This window comes from Ambystoma mexicanum, chromosome 8, assembly GCF_040938575.1.
Source record: "Ambystoma mexicanum isolate Mex_15411 chromosome 8, UKY_AmexF1_1, whole genome shotgun sequence".
Taxonomy (NCBI): domain Eukaryota; kingdom Metazoa; phylum Chordata; class Amphibia; order Caudata; family Ambystomatidae; genus Ambystoma; species Ambystoma mexicanum.
In genome coordinates, this window is record NC_090929.1 from 942,371,629 (window position 1) to 942,392,652 (window position 21,024).

At 42.6% G+C, this 21,024-nt stretch overlaps 1 protein-coding gene across 1 annotated transcript in view; it reads right to left on the minus strand.

Annotated features, from left to right (window-relative positions):
- The window catches only part of SH2D4B (SH2 domain containing 4B), a 1,358,492-nt gene that overhangs the window by 1,094,764 nt on the left and 242,704 nt on the right, over nt 1-21,024 (minus strand). Inside the window, exon 2 of the mRNA XM_069610827.1 lies at nt 18,701-18,719. Coding sequence (XP_069466928.1) covers nt 18,701-18,719 — 19 coding nt within the window. The remainder of the gene's footprint in view (nt 1-18,700; nt 18,720-21,024) is intronic.

A 21,024-nucleotide genomic window follows, 5' to 3' on the forward strand; every position in this document is an offset into this window, starting at 1 on the left:
TTCAATCGGTTAGTTTTTATTCCACTTTACGTTTTATTTAGACATTATATGGATTTCATGCAATTTTTCTGCTTCAATTGCTTTTTGTGCACAAGTTTTCTTTTGTCATTTTTTCTTTTTTTCCATGTATCGGTGGTGAAATGTTCCGGTTTACTTTATACGCCAATTTGTTCTTGGTAATGTATACCCAATGTGTGTGTTTTTGTTCCTGTTTTTTATCCACATGTATTTTTCTTCTTACTCTGTATGTTTTGCCCTGTAATCCTTCACCTTGTCCAATTTCTGATTTTACAATATGGATTGTGTTTTACATTATGCATTTTACATGTTCTGTTATCATTTATTTTGAGCAGAGAATTGCCTTGAAAAAGACCTGTGGAGGTCGAAACACGTGTTGGCACACAACTCTGACTCCTGAATATGGACACTATTAAATATTGAAATACAATTTCGAGATTTCCATTAGTAGTATCTTTGAGGATTTGCTTCATTGGCAATATTGAACCTGATTATTGAAGGCTTTGAACTCTTATGGTGCTAGCAGCGCATTTACTTGGTGAAACAATTACTGTTTCTTTTATGTTTTAGAGGTAGGCATAAGTTGTCCACCGGACAGTAGACAGCCAATTATAATACCAGTCATTATATAAAGTATACTTAGATGTTCCCCTTTCACCAATTATAATTGGTGGTAGGTTTTTCTTATTTGCAACGTAGTATGAGGTCACTTCTGATGTATTTTTAGTATAAAGTGTATGTTTTGTGGGAAATGTATTGAGAGCTGAACGAGTTGATGTACGTTGTAACCTCCCTGTTTTAGATAATTGTTAATAAAATAGCAACCTTTGCCATCTTCCTGAGTTGGTTTGATTATTTGGACTCAGAGTTATTCTGTGAACCCCATCCATTGCATGCGCATTACTTAAGGACTATACGTTCAATGGGAAGAAAGGATGAAAGGAAGAATGTAAGAAAAATAGTAAGAAGGAAAGGATGACAGGAAGATAGAAGGAAGGAACTGAAAAGAATCAAAATAGGAAGGAAAGAGGGGAAAGACAAAAATCAAGGAGAGAACAATCAAAGTAAGAATGGAAGGAAAAGAAGAAAGGAGGGAAGAGAGGAAGAAAAAGGAGAAAGGAGGAAAGGAAGGAATGGAAGAAAGGAAGAATGAGGGATGGGAATGGTAAGCTATTCGTATGTACATCTACAGACGAACAGTGCATCCTAATGGCCACAAGAAGGCGATCAGCCACCACTTTTCCATTAAAAAATAATATATTTTGTGTAGTACAGCAGAACTATCACTTGGATTATCAGTCTGTATGTGGATCAATTTAGGACAAACCTTACATATAGAATCATGCAATGTCCCAGCACAGCTAGAATTGTGCATTGCTTTTCAATGAGCACTTTTATGAATCTATCCTGATCCCTATTTTATTAGTCTGTAGATAAAGTGGGACTCTGAGGATTGCATTCACTATACTCTTCATGCAGGTAAAATAGCTTATAGGGAAGCTTTTCTCGTGTTTTCTATGCAAAAGGCATGTCAAGCACGGTGTTGTTTTGCTGCTCATTTTATTCTGTTAACACCATCTGATGAAGCAGTCTCTGGGACTTTGAAACCTAATGAATTGCACCATTTCCGAATAATATTTTCCTATAAACTGATAATAGGTATAAAAACCTCGACTTTGTGTGAAAAAGCATTTTCCTTGGTTAACGCTCCCACACAGCATGCTGGCTCCTGGAGTTAAGATTGGCGGGGATAATTAATGCTGCACTCTCCACTAGTCCCTTTGAACTTGCTGTGACTAAAGGAAGATGGTGGCCCATGATGGCAAGAGGAGAGTGCAGTGTGAGCTCGGTTTTCTTCGAAGTGGGTAGCAGATCTAAACACGTGTTAAACTAATCAGCACACGTACAGTGTTAAATTGCAATCCGATAATGCTTGTTATGCCATGTTAAGTGAAAGAAAACTAAAGGCTAGCAAAATGATATAAATCTCCATAGAGACCCATATGTATAGGTATATTGCATTGGCAGGAACAGAAAATCGAACAAATGCAAAGCATGAAGCTATTCCCAATCACTGCACGTGCACATAAACTCAGCATGAGAGACACCAAGGCACTCTGTTTCATCCTGTGCGACCACAACTGTTTCTCACATCACATTGAACAATGAATAAACATGTGCTGCAGCTCATCTATGTTTAATAAAACCATTGCAGCAATCTAACAGCACTAGTTCGCCACATAGCATTTGTCAGTAGCCCTGTTGGGATTAGGGTCCCATGGATATAGTCAATCAAAACACACAAAGTCCCATCATGTTTTGAAAGTTTGGGTTAGACTTTGAGAGGAATATTTATGGAGGCATCACATATTATCAACTCACTTTCAGGTGTATTATTCAAAAAGTACATATTAAGGAGCATACTATTAAGGGTTTAGGGAAGGCTGGCACAATAGGCTAGTTCTCCCAACTGGTGAGTAACTCTCCAGCTTCCTTATTGCATCATTGTCCGTCAGGCCCTTTTTCTCAATCTCAACGTTTCTCTTCCTTTGGAGTTGGTCAAAAGTGTCACTCACAGTCCTTGGGGTTTTAATTGTCTTGCCCATCCCCCAGGGGTGGTGTGTATTTCCGGTCTGGATATAGCATGTCTTTTTCTCAGCCTCGATGTCATACATCTGCATCTTATCCTGAACAGCTGGTTTTCTGACCCAACCCTTTTGGAACAGACTGTGCTCACTTGCCTCTAACCCTTAGATCTATCCTTTCAGATGGAGCTCTGTCAGTACAATTGCACACTTTGTGCTGCATCTCTCTCATATCACACTCCCCTTTACTATGGTCTCTCTGGCCACCTTGATGCCACACCATGTCCTAGGCTGAAATTTCACTTTATTACTTTTTGCTGTCCAACACCTTTGCTCATTCGTCCTTCTCCCTTCTTCTTTAGTGGTGCAGCTAAGTACCACTTTCTACACTTGCCTTTTCTCATACTCCCTGGTAGTTGTCTATAAACTAAGGGTTCTCTCTCTCTCTCTCTCTCTCTCTCTCTCTCTCTCTCTCTCTCTCTCTCTGTCTCTCTCTCTCTTGCTCTCTCTCCTCTCTTTCTGCCCCCCACCCCAGGGATGCATCTCTCCACCTCTCCCGCTAATCACTTGTTTCTGGCTGGTTTTAGACTCCCTCTCTTGCTTTACAGTTCTGTGCCTTACTTCTCCTCTTAGGGACTTTTCCACGTGCTCTTTCTTTACACTTTCTTGCACTTCTCCCTCTGATGTTCTGATACTTTCCTTCCATCGCCCTTTTCCTGTTTGCATTCCTCCATCCAGCTCCTCAATCTCTGGGGGCTTGTCCCCATAGTCTTCTCCACTCTCCTGCATAGTCTTTTTGCCTATGTTGCCAATACTTCCTTGATTTTTGATTAGATTTGAGCATTTATATTGCGCTCAGAAAAGACTTAACCATATAAAGCTGCAGCTGATATCAAGAAAACATGACAAACCAGTAGCACGAAAATAAGTGCATATGTGAATTCCCTAAAGAGAGGAAAGGGACCACCTATATACCCCCTTCTACTATTTAAACAGGAAGGTCTTAGGGCCTTCCGAAACTGAAAAAACCTCTTGCAGGCCTTGATCACTATAGGAATACTATTCCAGAATCTAGGGCCAAAGACTGCAAACCTTCTGTCTCGCATGCTGATCGGGGAACACTCAGCAGCAGTTGGTCTTTTGATCAAAGCATCTTTGACAGTTGGTAGCGGCAGATTTTGTCCCTCAACTAGTAAAGAGCCAAACCATTTAAAAATTTAAAAATCAAACACACCACCATAAATGTGATGCGATATTCCACTGCCAACCAGTGCCATGTTCTGCAAAGAGGGAACACGTGAGCTGATTTACCAACATAGCCGACCATCTGGTGGCCGCATTTTGGGCTTTTTGAAGCCTATGCATTGGTTTGGCAGGAATGTCCATCAAAAGACTATTGCAATAGCCCAAGTGGGCATTTGTTAAGGCCCCACCACTGTCGCATAATCCTCGTCAGGAACAAATGGTAAAACTTGACGAAGCATACGCAGTGAGTAAAAAACTTCCTGGGCCTCTGTGCTGACCTGCGCCTCTCTTCCAAGATTGTCTTCGCAAAGACAGCCTATGTTTTTATCTTGGTGGCAAATTTTAACTCTTCGCCCAGAGAATACTTGGGACGAAGGATTCTACAGCAGCTATAACAAGCTTTTTAGGCCTAAACAGTATAAGCTTGGTCTTCGATGCATTCAACTGGAGCCGGTTTTTGGCCATCCACTCAATTATGTCTTCCAAGCACTGATTAATATTAAGGAAGGCATCCTTGATGTAACCAATTTTGATGTATATCTGTGTGTCATTGGTGGAAAATGATAACTCAATCCATGACTCCTCACAATATTCATCAAGGTCACATATATAGGTTGAAAAGCGGAGGTGACAATGAAGATCCTGTGGAACTCCACATCCCATCATAAAGAGATCTGAGATGTAGCCCACAAATTTGACCTGTCGTTGTCTGTTAACCAAGAACAAGCTAAACCATATATTGGCATGTTCATAGACATCACCTGCCACTCTCAAGTGGTTAAGCAGGATGTCATAGTCAACTGTATCGAAGGCCGCAGATAGGCCCAGCATCACTAACAATGATAGTCCCCCTTTATCTGTGACCCCAACAACTCATCGTACACTGATAGCAGTGTTGTCTCAGTCCCAAACGTGGGCCGGAATCCTGATTGAAAGCCGTCCAGCACCAACTCCTTTTCTGCATAAGTTTGCAGCACCTTCTCCAGTATTTTCCCAGGCCATGGGAGACCTGCTACAGGGTGATAATTCTTTAGGCTGGGCGGGTACAAGATAGGTTTTTTTAGTAGCGGCGTAATGATGGAATTTTTTAGCTCCCTAGGAACAATCCCCTGAGCTAACAACTTATTTATAAAAGTCATCATAAAAGGGGTAAGGTCTTGAGGTAGATATCTGGCTCTACAGTAGAGTGACAATACGGTCCCTCCTGGGACTTGGCCGCAATACTCTCCTGAATCATTTATATTTTTTCTTTAAAAAATATATTAAAAATATTGGCCTGGACTGGCAAAGACTCACGTTACGACACGTGGCTGGAAAAAACGATTTACTACTTCAAATAATTCCCATGGCTAATTGCTTGTAGCACAGATTTCTTTGTGAAGGTAATTCTTCTTGACCTTAAAAATGGCTTGTTTATAAATCGTCAGCACTGTTTTAGCCCTCCTAGCGCCCTCTGGGGATCTACTTTCCCTCCAATTCTTATCTGTTAGACGAACCTGCCTGCAAAGGAGAACTAGATTTTGGGTAAACAACGGTTTAGAGATCTTCTTATTCTTTGGTTTCAGAGGGGCATATTTTGAGCATATTGCATCCAAAATCATAGTAACAGTGGTAAATAATTCCTCACTGGAAAGTGAAGCATCAATGGTGGCTACATTTCTTTTCACTTCATCTCCCAGAATGTTAGCAAAGTCTCTAAATTTCCAAACTAACTCTAGCGGTCTATCTTTTATTTCCACTTTTCCCCCTCCAGGAGGGGTCAGGGAGAATACATTTGCAAAATGATCAGACCATTGAATACGGGTAGTCCCGTCATTAACACACATTGTCCAAGCCAGCAGCACATCCAAGTAATGACCTTTTACATGGGATAGGGTCATCATCAATGGCGAGAGACCATGGCTCCCCATGATTTCAAACCATTCTTTCGAGTCTGGACGTTGAGGGTTGTCGAGCCAAATGTTCTGGTCACCAAACACAGCAATTGCTTATTTGTGCTCCCTGAAATAGGTGCCCAAATGCTCCAGAAAGCTACTAGCTGGCCCCAGAGGCTGTTAACCTAGGATGACCTTAACTGACAAGGTATGTGATAACCCAATGGTCACCTACTCCATCTGTGACCCATCTGTCCAGTTCAAGGTGGGAAACATGCAGTGAAGATCTGTACATCATTACTATGCCTCCCCCTTTTCCCTACTCGTTTAATGAACTGTATACAGTAATCCTCTGGCACTAGATAATGAAAGAACACCTGTGAACCCACGAAAAACCATGTTTCAGTCATTAAGAGCATATCTAAGTTATGTGTGTCAATAAACTCAGCCACTTCCACCACGTAGGCAATGGCGGATCGGGCGTTAATGAGTGCTGCTGTGATTACTGGTTTATCTTCTGAAGAGCATATTGTCTGCCCGTTAAAGTTAAATATAGGTATAGGTATTCCCAGATTTCGGGTTTTATTTCATGTTCTAGGGGGCAAATTGCCCTGATTGTTATTAAACGTTTCCAGGGAGCACCCATCATTTTTATAACCCACCTTCTTTTACCTCACGTCTTTTACAAAACCACTCAACCGAAATACAACTAACCTGGTATCACATGATTATACACCGAAAATCCTTTCTGTTGTGTTGCAGTCAGGCCAATCAGCATTTGCTGCTGACTGCCGCCCAGGCCTAAACAGGCTTCGTGTCAGAGGTCCGTGTTGACGCCGGCCAGCTAAGGCCTATGGTTCCACCCAATGCCGCCGTAGGTATACCTGGGAAATGGAGTTACTAACTCCTATGCAGATCCCGGTAAAAGTGTGACGTGCGCTCCATTACACTATAGTAGCAAATTAATTTTAATCAGTTTTAATGCAATTTCAATGCCCACTCCCGATATTTAATTCCCCCACAATAGTGTGCAACTAAAAACAATATGAAAATAGATTATGGTCAATTCTAAAAGCACTTATAAAACAATTTAAAATCCTACATCACAAGAGTGCAGCAAACCTTTTAGATTGTTGGCATTCTGCTGTTACAAAGTGAGCGCACCTTCACCTGCTCTCCTCCCTTTCAATATTCTTAGTCCTCCTCTCCTAGTTTAGGGACCTCCCCTCTCTTTTTCCTTTTTTCCTATTCTGCCAGTATGGTAGTAACAGATGTATCTGTCATGATATACTGCATGTAGTATTTCTGGAAATCTGCATGCATTATTATCCTTTTTTTTTTTAAAGTCCCTTCATTTTAAGGACAGATATGGCTTACCTTACTTTATACAGTTATAACCACAGGTCAATCCTTTCATTTTTTGTTTCTGAGGAGCTTGTATCATAACAGGGATTTTATCATATCATATGAAAGTACAAAATAACAAACTACCATCTCCTACTGTTTAATTTCAAATCTAGGACCAGCTTGCAGCCAGGTAATTCAATAACTGCATACGGATCTCCAGTACATATATGGAAATATAAAAAACACAGTTTTTTCATTCCATCAGAAACAATATGTGCATAAAAAAGCGACTCACTTCCCATACAAAACTAACATTTTAAAGTGCAATCGTGTAATACAGGGTTAGTTTAAAAAAAAGAAAAACATGGTATTACAGTGCACTTTAGCCAAAGTTAATGCGCTAGTCAAAAAATATATATAGGGACAGTGATCCCTTTTTCCACAACAAACAGTTATACTTGTTCACATTTCCAATGAGGCAGGGTCAACTCAACGTAGGTTTTTTCATGCTCTCATTAACTCACTAAAACATGGAGAAAAATAAATAACCACTAGTTCCCGCAGGATTGCGAGTTCTAAATATCCTGCTCTCACTCCTTTTTTCTAACACCGGGATGTTTTATCATGAAATGGTCTCTGCTATGTCTACATTTCTTAAGGCTACAGGAGTTTTTTTTTTTTTTTTACATCAGCGTGTCACACTATCTGTCACGGGCAATAATGTCCTGCTATTTACATGTGATGTGACTCTATCCCACATGAGGAGGGACTTCAAGATATGGAATAGTTCTTACTACGTCTTCACGTTAGGATTTGGGCAATTTTATTTATAATACTTCCTTAAAAAACAAAAAGGTTTTGGAAACACTTCTGTTGTTTTGTCATAAAAGGCTGTCCTGAAGATGAAGCAACATTGACTTTATTAGGTTTTCCCTTGAGGGCAGGTTCTTTCTTTAAAAGACCCCCACTTATCCCTGATTAATGTATTTTCTGGGAGGTGGGTATATTTCGTATATCTGGGACCTACAGTCCTCGCGTCAGCTTCTTTTTTAATTTCTGTTTTGTTTTTTTCTTTTGTCTTGCTGTTGTTACTATAGAAAGTTTTTCCTATATTTCTGTGTGTTTTATACACAGTAATGATCCTTGATCAGTCCTTATCTTCATTAGGGTTGATCATACTGTATTCTGACATATTGCGTTCAAGTATGCAGGTACAGTGTTGTGATGAGCCGTTGCCCAAATCCTAACGTGAAGAAACAATATCCAAGGGAAGATTTGGGTATTTGACCACCCTTATGGTCCAGTATGTGGATACCCATAGTTCTTACTACAGCATGAAGAAACAGGGGCAGATAAGACATTCTTTTTGACACTACTTAAACTTGTACTGAGCAGCAATGACTTTCGTTTTCGGAATGAGTACTTTCTGCAGATTACAGGGACATCTATGGGGACCAGGATGGCCTCAAGTTATGCAAACCTTTTATTTAATGTTTTTTTATTGTGTTTATCTTATACTTTATACCTTACAGAAATACAAATCAATCAATATCAATTAATTCAAATCCTATTATGAAGCACATTCAATTACCAAAATTCTTTAATTTCCTTGTCTATCCACGAATTGTAATTCATTAAAAATAATAATAATAAATCTTACAAGGGCAATTACTAGGGACAGTTGTGATCCCAGTTGTGATCCCTCCATCAATCTATTTCAAAGACTTACTGTAATTACAGCTGAGACCGGGTGTATGACTGGACCCAGTAACTGTATCATAACATGCATCAACTGTGGGCATTCTTTAACTAAATGCAGTCATGTCTCTGTGCAATTACATTTGCAAAGCCTACAGGTTCTCAGTTCTGTTGGAATTTTCAATTTGGGGCCAATAACCTCAAATTTTAGTGAACAGTTTAATCGAAATCGCATATACCATGACCTATATGCTTGAGAAGGGAATTTCTTCTGATATGGTTTCATTTCTGACTAGGTTGTGTTCAAAAAGGACATATATGTATACAATTTTAATATTTTTAATATTAGTAGATTATTGCTATCATTTATTTTATCCCACATTTTTATTTTATTTTCCATGACCCAAATTGAGTCACGATTACTATGATCTACTTTCTCCATAAATTCTTCAGAGCGCTGCTTAGAATTTTGCATGTAAAGGCCAGCATTCATTCTCATTATGTCTCCCATTATGCGACATCAATTTATACTTTCACCATTCGTGACTTTGTAATACAACCCAGCATGTTTCATGGCATACAATGACCCCCAAGATTGAATACTCAACTCCAATCTTATAACACTGATTGATACAGATTTAGATTAACCCAGGACCCCGCTCCAAATCAACCTTCGAGAGTGTCTAAAATCTTCCTACTCGAAAAAACCCACAAATTCAGTGCCATACAATACCATTACCAACACTTTTCATCATAGAATTCTTTTAATCGAAGCATCGAGTAGGCGCATCATTTGTTCTTTATAGATTTCATCCAAGAAAGATGATTGTATTTTCACCTGCATACTTTCTGTTTCTTTAGACTCTTTTTAACAGCAAAAACGAATGCTAAATAGAGTTATGAATCCACTTCTTTAACACTAAAACTATTTATCGAGCAAGTGTACTGTCTTTGTTCCTTTGGCTACTACTTGTCATAATATGTGATTTGTCCGGATTAATAACCAATTTATTTTCACATAAATACCATGCAACCCCAGAGAGTGACCGCTGTAGACCTGCTGGTATATAATCCAGAAAAATGAGATCTACCTAAATTATGCTGTGTACTCTCAAATCAATACACCTAGGTGGAAAACTATTCCATTTCATGCATTCGTTCCGCAAATCAGCTATAGATAAATAAACAAGTGTTGCTGCTTTCATGTTCCCCTACCGCAAACCTTTTCCCACTTTCACTGGATTTGTTAACGCTCCCTTTCCATTCCAACTCTAATCTCATTGTTGGTGTAAAATAACTGAAGCATGTTTAACAAGCCTAGATCTATCCCCCACCTATCCAACTTTCTCTACAATCTTAATCTATCTACCTTAACGAATGCTGTGGATAAATTCAGGCTTGCCACAAACAACTTTTTGCCTGTTGCACTTTCGGCTTGCACTAAACAGGCAGACCGTAACAACCCACTCATCACTGTCCCGATCGATAGCTAGTTTGTAAAGGGTTAACTCTTCCTATACTTTATGCCCAACTCGTGAGATCTTTCAACACCAAGTTGGCCAAGACTTTTTAGAAAGTTTTCGGTAAGGGAGATTGGGCCATAACTCAAAGGCAAATCCCCTTTCATTTTTTTTTTTAAATGGGCACAGTAATTGCTTGTTCGCATGACTGAGGAATAGTCTGTGACTTCACTACCAGCAAAAATATATTAAATAGAATTTCAGACCATGGGTCTATTCTCAGATTCAGTCTGATCTTTGTTATCTCCACCAACCCCCTCCTCACCTGAAGTCTTTATGACTGAGGTACCGTCTGAATCAGAGTCCCAGGATTCATCCGTTGGTATCTCCTTTCTTCTCTGTCTCCAAGAGTCGCTGGGCTTCTTGGGCGTCCTTACTCCTGGTTTGGTGCGATGGGTATGGGCTCCACTAGAGGCCACTTTGCCTGAGATGCAATTTGCCTGGCAGTGGGGACCCCAGGGAGCCCACCCCAGACCAGGGAAAAAGCCTTGCCGAAAAAACCCTGGTAGGTTGCGATATCTTGCTGGGACTACTGGTCCCAGAATGCACTGAGATACTGAAGGAGTAGGCAAAGTACACAATGGCTCCAAATAAACACCCAAGAGAGCAGCAGCAGGATACTAGGAGTCCGGAGGGCTAGGTTGCAGAAGAGTAGCAGGTTCCTCGCAAGAACTGCGAGTTAGGAAAGAGGGAGTTCCAAGAAGGTAAGGTAAGCAGTAGACAGCATACAGCGGAACAGCCGTCCGAGAACGGCAGAAACGGAAAGGGGAAGCCGTTCGGAAAGCGGCCAGGAGGAAAAAAGGAAAAATCACACACGAGCGCTGGGAAACACTTTCCAAAATACTGGAAGTTGCAACGCAAGTGCGTTAGCAACTTCCGGGAATATAAAGTCAAAAGACTAGAACGCGCATAGCGATTCCAGGGAAGGAGTCCGTCTTCTACCTTCTTTCCAGTCTCCATCTTGGGTATAGTCTCCACGGGGGGCGAGTTGTGACAGTATGACCCCTTTTCAGGCCTCCACCCCCTGGTTTTCCGGGATGGAGGTGATGGAATCTCCGTAGTAGACGAGGAGCAGAAATGTTCTTAACTGGTTCCCATGTGCATTCTGACCTTGGGTATCCCTTCCAAAAAACCAGGTATTGCAGTACACCTCTTTTGTATCTGGAATCCATGATGTCGGAAACTTCATATTCCTCAGTGGTCTTTGGAGACTTTTGAGGGGAGCTTTTTGTCTTTCGTGAATGAGGGTCCTCAATATATGGTTTAAGGAGTGAGGTATGAAAGACAGGATGAACTCTTTTGAGACTCGGGGGAAGGTCCAGTCTAAAAGCCACAGGATTGATCTTGGCTGAGATACGAAAGGGCCCAAGATACCTGGGTGCAAACTTTCCTGGATGAACCCATCTGGGTAAATACTTGGTGGATAACCACACCTGCCTTCCTACTTCCCACTGAGGATTTGGGCTTCTTTTTTGATCTGCCCATCTTTTACAGTCTTGTCGAGCTTTTGCGAGATTGGATTCTGATACTCGATGCATCCTCTGTATGGTATCCAGTAGATGATCCACTGAAGGTGTGTTTGTAGGAGGGATACCAGAGAGAGGTATATGCTTTGGGTCGTAACCATAGGTGCACTTGAAAGGACTCATGCCTAGGGAGGTATGTCTAGTGTTGTTATAAGAGAACTCGGCCATGGGCAGAAGATGGAACCAATCGTCTTGTTCTTGGTTACAAAAACACCGTATGTACTGTTCGAGAGTGGCGTTCAAACGTTCCGTTTGCCCATTGCTTTCCGGGTGGAACCCTGAGGAAAGAGATCTCCTGATTCCTAATGTTCTGCACAGAACTGTCCAAAATTTGGACGTGAATTGAGCGCCTCTATCTGAGACTATATTGGTGGGAATCCCATGAAGCCTGACTATGTCCTTCAGAAAGACTTCTGCAGTCGTGCTGGCAGTAGGGAGTCCTTTAAGAGGAGAAAAGTGAGCCAGCTTGCTAAAGGAATCGATTGTGACCATTATGGCGGTATGTCCACAGGATTCTGGCAGCTCCACTATGAAATCTGTGGATATCTGTTGCCAAGGTCCTTCAGGCTGTTTTTCTTGTTGTAGAAGTCCTAGGGGTTTGTGGTAATCGTACTTGTTTTGAGCACACACAGGGCAGGTCTTTACATACTCCTTCACATCCTTAGCCAGGGAAGGCCACCAAAATTGGCGAGATGTTAACTCTAGTGTGGCTCTTTGGCCCTTGTGTCCAGCATAGGGAATATCGTGACACCAGGACATTGCTTGTACTTGGAGTTCTCGGGTTGGTATATACAAAGCTTCCTTTTTAAAGAGAAAGTTGCCCTTCCCTTTCAAATCCATTTCTGAGCTCCTATTGTTCTGTTGTTCCGCTTTGACCCGTCGCAAAAATGTGTTTATGTTGACGATGAATGTCTTCCCTGCTAACATGAGTTCCTGTTCTGGTAGATCTCCCGAATCTTCACCCATACTCCGAGAAAGGGCATCTGCCAGAGTGTTGTCCTTTCCTGGGAGATAGGTGATCTCAAAGTCAAATTGTGAGAAGAAATACGCCCACCTAGCATGTCGTGAGTTGCGGCATTGCATCTTTTGAAGGACTTTAAGGTTTTTATGATCTGTACGGACCAAAAACGGGACTACAGAGCCTTGTAGCAGATGTCTCCATTCCTCACACGCTTGTCGGATGTGGTGGTAGAAGGCGGGGTTGTGTGTCTGTGAATACATCTATGAATTCCTGATAGGGAGCTGGTATCATGTTGACACTGAAGGAAGGATGCAGTGTTGCTTGAATGACTGGGGTGATTTCTGTAGTTAAGCAATGTTGACTGCAGTACTGTGATTTGAAGTCTACTGCATTCAAACTCCAATCAATGTGAGGATTGTGCTTTCTTAACCAGGGAATACCCAGTATGACCGGAAAATGTGCCGCCCTGATCAGATCGAATGAGAGGTATTCCTGATGGTTAGCCATCTTTAACTTCAACTCCTGTGTTTCGTGACTAATTGGGCCTGATGTTAGTGGGGTACCATCGACTCCTTCCACCGGTATAGATCTGATCTTCGGTCGTCTGGGTAAGAGATGTTCCTTGGCCCACTTGTCGTCCACAAAGTTGCCAGCCGCTCCACAGTCTAACATGGCTATGCACTCCACAGACCCTGTCGGCTCCCATTCTATTAGTATCTTGATCACCATAAGACTGCAACATTCCAAAGCCGAAGGCTGCGCTAAGTGACAGGGATTTATGGTGTTCACCCCTTCCCTTTCCCTGTTTAAGGTTGGGGTCCTTCGTTTCCCTGTCTTTTGGGGGGTACTGCAGGACAATCTCTTAATAGATGGCTGTTCGACCCACAATACATACACAAGCCGAAGTCCCTTCTTCTTTTGCGTTCGCTTTTAGATAGAGGTCCACGTGTGGTTCCAATTTGCATAGGTTCTTCCATGGATCTCTTTTCAGGCATTGAAGAGGGGTTTGGTCCTGATACAAAATTGCGTGGTCTTCTTCTTTCTGCCTTCCTTTCTGCCATACGGAACTCTACTTGTAAGACTAAGGAGACCAGGTCTTGGAAAGAATTAGGTCTGGCAACTCTCGCCAGTTCGTCCTTAATGTCTTCGTGGAGTCCTCTTCGGAATATAGTCTGTTGGGCAGTTTCGGGCCATCCTGCTTCTGCAGCTATCCTTTGAAATCTCACAAGGTACGTTTGAACATCCGATGACCCTTGTTGTATGTCGAGTAGATTTTCAAAGGCGGAATACAAGACCTCCGGTCTCTCGAACCTTTCTTTGAGTCGTTGTGTGAATAGGCCGTAATCAATGAGAACCGGATCTGAAGTAGTAACAAAAGGCGTAGCCCATGCCAGAGCGTTGCCTGTCAGATTGGATATCAAGAACCCAACCTTAGTTCTGTCTAATTCGTAGGTCCTGGGGCGAAAGGCGAATTGGATAGTGCAGGCATCCAAGAATTCTTTTAATTTCTTTGGGTCCCCATCATATTTCCCACACGACAAGGGAAGAGGGAGTAGTTCTCCTCTGTTATCATCCCGTTGAGGTGCCCGTTGTCCCAACTGTTGAACCTGTTGCTGTAATGCTGTATTGTCAGCTCTTAGGGACTGTACTTCAGCCGTCAGGGCCTGGATGGCGTTTACCATTTCTTGGTATTGTTCTAGGGAGGCCATAATCTCTGGGCGTTGCAATCTCTCAGATTCAGTCTGATCTTTGTTATCTCCACCAACCCCCTCCTCACCTGAAGTCTTTATGACTGAGGTACCGTCTGAATCAGAGTCCCAGGATTCATCCGTTGGTATCTCCTTTCTTCTCTGTCTCCAAGAGTCGCTGGGCTTCTTGGGCGTCCTTACTCCTGGTTTGGTGCGATGGGTATGGGCTCCACTAGAGGCCACTTTGCCTGAGATGCAATTTGCCTGGCAGTGGGGACCCCAGGGAGCCCACCCCAGAACAGGGAAAAAGCCTTGCCGAAAAAACCCTGGTAGGTTGCGATATCTTGCTGGGACTACTGGTCCCAGAATGCACTGAGATACTGAAGGAGTAGGCAAAGTACACAATGGCTCCAAATAAACACCCAAGAGAGCAGCAGCAGGATACTAGGAGTCCGGAGGGCTAGGTTGCAGAAGAGTAGCAGGTTCCTCGCAAGAACTGCGAGTTAGGAAAGAGGGAGTTCCAAGAAGGTAAGGTAAGCAGTAGACAGCATACAGCGGAACAGCCGTCCGAGAACGGCAGAAACGGAAAGGGGAAGCCGTTCGGAAAGCGGCCAGGAGGAAAAAAGGAAAAATCACACACGAGCGCTGGGAAACACTTTCCAAAATACTGGAAGTTGCAACGCAAGTGCGTTAGCAACTTCCGGGAATATAAAGTCAAAAGACTAGAACGCGCATAGCGATTCCAGGGAAGGAGTCCGTCTTCTACCTTCTTTCCAGTCTCCATCTTGGGTATAGTCTCCACGGCGGGCGAGTTGTGACATCTATATCATTCTTTAACAAACCATTCATCATACCATCTAGTCCACAGGTTCTAGACCCATTCAATTTCTATATGGCCAACATAATATCCTCCCTATCAAATTCATATGTCCACCCTTCTCCTAAGACTAAAGCTCTATTTCCCAATCCCATATCATTTCCCTCCTTAAAAATGGAGGAAAAATGGATTAAACAATCTTTTTCCGATACACAGGAGGGCTGGGATTTCACTTGACTATGATCTTTATTATTTAATTTCAAGCAAATAGCTCTAACATCTTTGTTGATCAGATTTGCAAAACAATCCTGATTTGTTTTTATATACTTCTGAATTCTATAATTATTTAACCAGTTTTTGAATCTGTGTTGTAAAATAAGTATGTTTTCCTTCGTAGCTCTATGGTCAATAAAAGGGGAATTTCTTGCCTTTTTTATGTCTCCTCTCATATTTCTTATTATATATTATTCTATCAAAACTCTTCCCTTTATTTGTAGCAAATATGTTCCGATTCCACTTTACTAATGAGTTCTCCTTCAGCTTTAAGATATTTAGTGAATTAGTGAATTCCTCCTGGGAGAACACAACACCCTACTTCTCAAATGACAACTCATTCTATCATTTTGCTATACATCGGTTCACTTCAGAAGTGCTCTTACTAAACTGAGCCAGCCTGTTACCGATGAGTTAATTACAACATTAGTACATCCTGATTTTACTACATTCATACTTCCACCCAGACTCTAAAATTTAGAGGTCAACATAGAATAATCACTAAACATAGTTCTGACCACATCAAAATCACAGATGTCCCTATGCTAAATATTTGGCAAGAATATTTAATCAATAGTAGAGGAAAGGGAAACACCAAACCACGTTGGTTGCAGCTTGGATGTAGAGGCTAAGTGGGAGTTAAGCTGATAAAATTCCCAACTGGCCAGGAATCTCACCCAGATCATACCATTTGTTAATTTGTTTCCCCAAGTTAATGCATATTCTTTCTCTTTGTTCTCATGCAATTCTTCAAAGGTAGTACTATTTTTGGACACCAACAGTTAGTCCCCGGCGATAATTATCAATTATTTCCTAATCTTACTAGACCACTTTATAAACCAATTTTCCAACTCATTTATCAGCGTATCCTTTAAGAACCGATGATCAGACCCTCCATTGTAAAACCGGCGTAGGCTAAGGGCGTGATGTTGTGTGAAGCCGGACTGCAGGAGATGGTGGCTGATTGATATGTAGCTTGTTGTACTACGGCCATGCAGCATATTCTTTAAGAAATGAGGATCGGACCCTTGTTGGCAAAGCCTGCGTAGGCTAAGGGTGTGGTGTTGTGCGAGGCAGGACCGCAGGAGATGCTGGCCGATTGATATGTAGCATGTTGCGCTACGCTGACGCAGGATATCCTTTAAGAACCAAAGATTGCACCTTCCGTGGCAAAGCCTGTGTAGGCTAAGGGCGCAGTGTTTTGCGGCACAGGACCCCAGGAGATGATGGCCAATTGATAAGTAGCATGTTGCGCTATGCCCACATAGCATATCCTTTAAGAACCAAGCATTGGACCCTCTGTGGCATGGTGTTGTGCAACGCAGGACCGCAGGAAATGATGGCCGATTGATACGTAGCTCGTTGTGCCATGCCCACACAGCGTATCCTTTAAGAACCTAGGATCGGCCCCTCCATGGCAAAGCCCACGTAGGCTAAGGGCATGATGTTGTGCAAGGCAGGACCGCAGGTGACGCTGGCCAATTGATACATAGCATGTTGTGCTATGTCCACGCAGGGTATCCTTTAAGAACCGAGGATTGGACCCTCCATGGCAGAGCCAGCATAGGCTAAGTGCGCAGTGTTGTGCGATGCAGAACTGCAGGAGATGCTGGCCAATTGATATGTAGCACATTGCGCTATGCTCATGCATCATATCCTTTAAAAACCGAGGATTGGACCCTCCATGGCAAAGTCCACATAGGCTAAGGGTGAAATGTTGTGCGACGCAGGTGCTTGGTGACAAAGGTAAGTGCAAGCATGCAGCGCAGCTGTCGACCAGCAGCGACTGTAAGTTAGGATGCAAGATAGGAAAGGTGTGGGCAGGGGATGCAGCAATTACTACACCCACTAAACTGCCCTTCTTCATGTTTACACCTTCAATACGTGATGCATTATACACTGTTTCTGGGCACCCATTAAGTGTTCCCCTCTCCCGGATAGCCGCACTTGTGTTTTTGTATTTCACTACTGTTCTTTGCATTTCTCATGCATTTTTCTGCATTTTTCCTTCTAGGTCAGATGTTCCTGTGTGTACCTGTCACACTGCTTATTGCTGTGTCCTCTAGGCCTTATCCTCTCAAGGTCATAACGAAGCCTGCCTAGCTCACCACTGTTCCAGTCACTTCTGTTGTACCACCCTCTCTTGACTTGTATCCATCTGCACATTTGTTGCTTGCTGTCTCCCTCTGTTCCCCCGTAGCCCTTCCCTATACCCCTCCTTGTGTTTTCTGTGTGCTGTAGCTCTGTGCTGTGCATCCTTTTCTCTACTCTTCTCCCCTGCACTCTCCCTCATCTTCTGAACCCTCTATGGTGCTCTCAATTACCCCCATCTTCTACAACTGCTATTCTATCTCCTATCCTATCCTACTCACTAAGTCCGGAAGGAAGAAGCTCAAGAAGGATACCCTGGTCTCCAACCGAGGCCTGCCCATCACTGACACCTATGTCAGTGCCTCTGCCAGACAGACTGTCAGCGACATCCACTTTGTTGTTCCTTCTCCCGACCTATGAACCATTCATATGGTCGCACTTCTCTCTACTTCTTCCTCATCTCCCATTAATGGTAGCACCTGGTGGGCGGGCCTAATGGCCTCCTTCCTGTCCTCCAGTCATCATTAATGTCTATCTAAACGGCACCATCATGGTCAAGGGCCCTCAGCCCAATCTCCTCCTATTTGATAGGCGCCTCCCTCGCTTCATCAATTTCCTTCCTTTACCATCTAATACCTTTTTCTCCTCACTCGCTCCTTTGCCACCTCCTCCTTCCACTGTGCAACTCTTGGTATCACTCTGACCTGGCCACTCTGAAAAGCAAGTTCAGAGTAGCTGAGTGGAAGTGGGGAGCTTCAGGTGCACCCTCTGACAAACTGGCCTGCCCCCTGCTCCAAAGGCAATACATACCCTCCATCTTCTCTAAAGGGTCCATATTCAAGCCTGCATATCTGTGGCCTCTAATAATATAGTTGAGCATTATAAAATCTGCAAGGAGCTGGCCAATCCTACTGCAGTCTCCACCTCTTCTACTCTCACTCAGGCCCTATGCACGCCTCTGGCTTCTCACTTCACCACTAAAACCAAGGACATCTGTCCGCACTCTCCTCTGCTTCTCATCTCTCTCCCTCTACTTCTCTTAGCCCCCCTTGGACACCCACTCCTCTCCTTCTCTCCTCCGTCTCTCTTATAACACCTAATAAAACCTGATGATGTTTCTAGACAAGTCCGATCTATGAAAGTGTCATCCAAACAGATGACCCCTTCCTCCTCCAGAACCATTAAGGACAACATTGTTTCTCTCACTCCAGCCTTGGCCGATTTCTGAAATCACTCCTTTGCCACTGGATCTTTACCCAGTCATTTTAAGCACTTCGGTGTGCACCCCCTACTAAAAAAGCCTTCTGCCGACCCCTCCTGTCCGGCTAAATATTGCCGATGTCTATTACTCCTTTCCTGAGCAAACTCCTAGAGAAGCTGGCTATCTCCCAGCCAACCCTCCACACTGTAAGTGGTTTCAACCCAGCACTCCACCTAAGTCAATGCATAGCGTGTGATGCCCAGCTGGAACCCTTAATTATATATTTTTATGTCTAAAGTTCTTTTATTTCTGAATGATGTACCCTTATATCACACCCCTCTCTTTGAATCCCACCCCCCCCGGTCTCACTGAACCAAGAAGTAGGTTGTTTTGCAAAGTTAAAAGATTTATTTGATGGATTTGAACAAGATCTATATCATACGTTTATGAATTTGAACAATATCTAGATATCACACTATTAATATTTATACAATTATCACTGTTGGGTGATATTACAATCAACAATCTCTTTAATCAATAGGAGTATGGATGAGAAGAATAATGTAGCATAGAATAAACTTTGTGTGGGTTCAATGAAATGCAATGATAGGAAATTAATGCAGCACAGAAATCATACTTTTGTGTGTTCACTCAAATGCAATGTAATCACTCTTTCCCCCTGATACTACTCAACCCCCCCTAATATGCAATATAGAGATGGAAGGAGAGAAAACAGGTTTCAGGAATACACACTCTACAAATGCAGTTTCAATCCCAGTTCCCCCCAGCAAGCTTAGAGAAAAACAGGAATGGTTTTAAAACAGGTCAATCAAATGCAATGTAATCACTCTTTCCCCCTGATACTACTCAATCCCCCCTAATATGCAATATAGAGATGGAAGGAGAGAAAACAGGTTTCAGGAATACACACTCTACAAATGCAGTTTCAATCCCAGTTCCCCCCAGCAAGCTTAGAGAAAAACAGGAATGATTTTAAAACAGGTCAATTGCTTTTGAATGTGATTTTAAATGAATGGGAAAAATGCTAAAAATTGATTTAATTCTCTAAATTGGATTCAAAACTAGTGGGAGCCACTTTGGATAGTTCCAGGTAGACACTAGCAATGATGGTTGAATGACTGGCAGATAGGAAACTGAATTCAGAGTTTGAATGCAAGAAATAGCTATTTTACATGTGATGAAATTGAGCCAAATGCAGAATCGTGGCCAACTTTTCAGTGCGTGGGAAATGCGATTACAGAAAAAGTATACGAATGGTACGCTTGAAAGCTGAGGATGTTAGCTTCAATCTGACATTTAGATTTCGTTTCTCGCATGTACGGTTCAGAAGTTATGAAGGTTTTAGTAGAGGTCGATTTTTCAATGAAAGATGCGCTTTTGAATATTACAAACAAAGATTTTTTACACTAGGGAGTCTATGAAGCCACAAGCTACACAACAGCACAGCCACCGATCCAGTGACGCCCCCGGATGGTTTCTATCTGCCAAGACGGTTAGCTTTCTTCAGCTAATATATCAGCGCAAAATGATTTTATCACTACAATTAACAAAGGACTATGTGGATAAGGGAAAGATTCAGAACAGACAACAGAGATTCTACAATGCAGTTATGGATATGCTAGAATGGTTTGGGATTGGATTACTTTAAGATAAGAGATTGGCTATGGTCAATTCTATGCTAGATACTCACAACTATGGTTTGGAATAGGCCTGTCAAAGATCTGGTCAGAGGGTTCTGGACTGGGATTCTGCTAGCCTACCAGACAGGACTCAGGCACCCGGTTCTGCATGCAGCACGGCACTGGGTCTCTGCACGGCCTCCAAACTAGATCTGACAGGTTGGTTCTGGAGCTGTAGCTATCTGGTTACAGCTCTGCTCTACTGGTTTGGATCTCTGGGTTCTGGCAAGAGTTCTTGGCAAGAAGCGGAAAACAGCACAGCCAGGCTGTTCAATTTTGGTGTGCCCCTTGGAAGTCTGGGGGTAAAATCAGATTGCAAGATTTTAAAGGCCAGCTGAGAAGGGGTCAGCTTTGGAATTGGGCCTGCTTTCAAAATTCTGGAGTCTGGATCTGGATTCTCCTGCAGAGCGCTTCGCCAGTAAATCAGTTGATGGGTGAATGTGTGTCTGTTTCTAGTTCCTAAACAGTCCCTATTTCTCT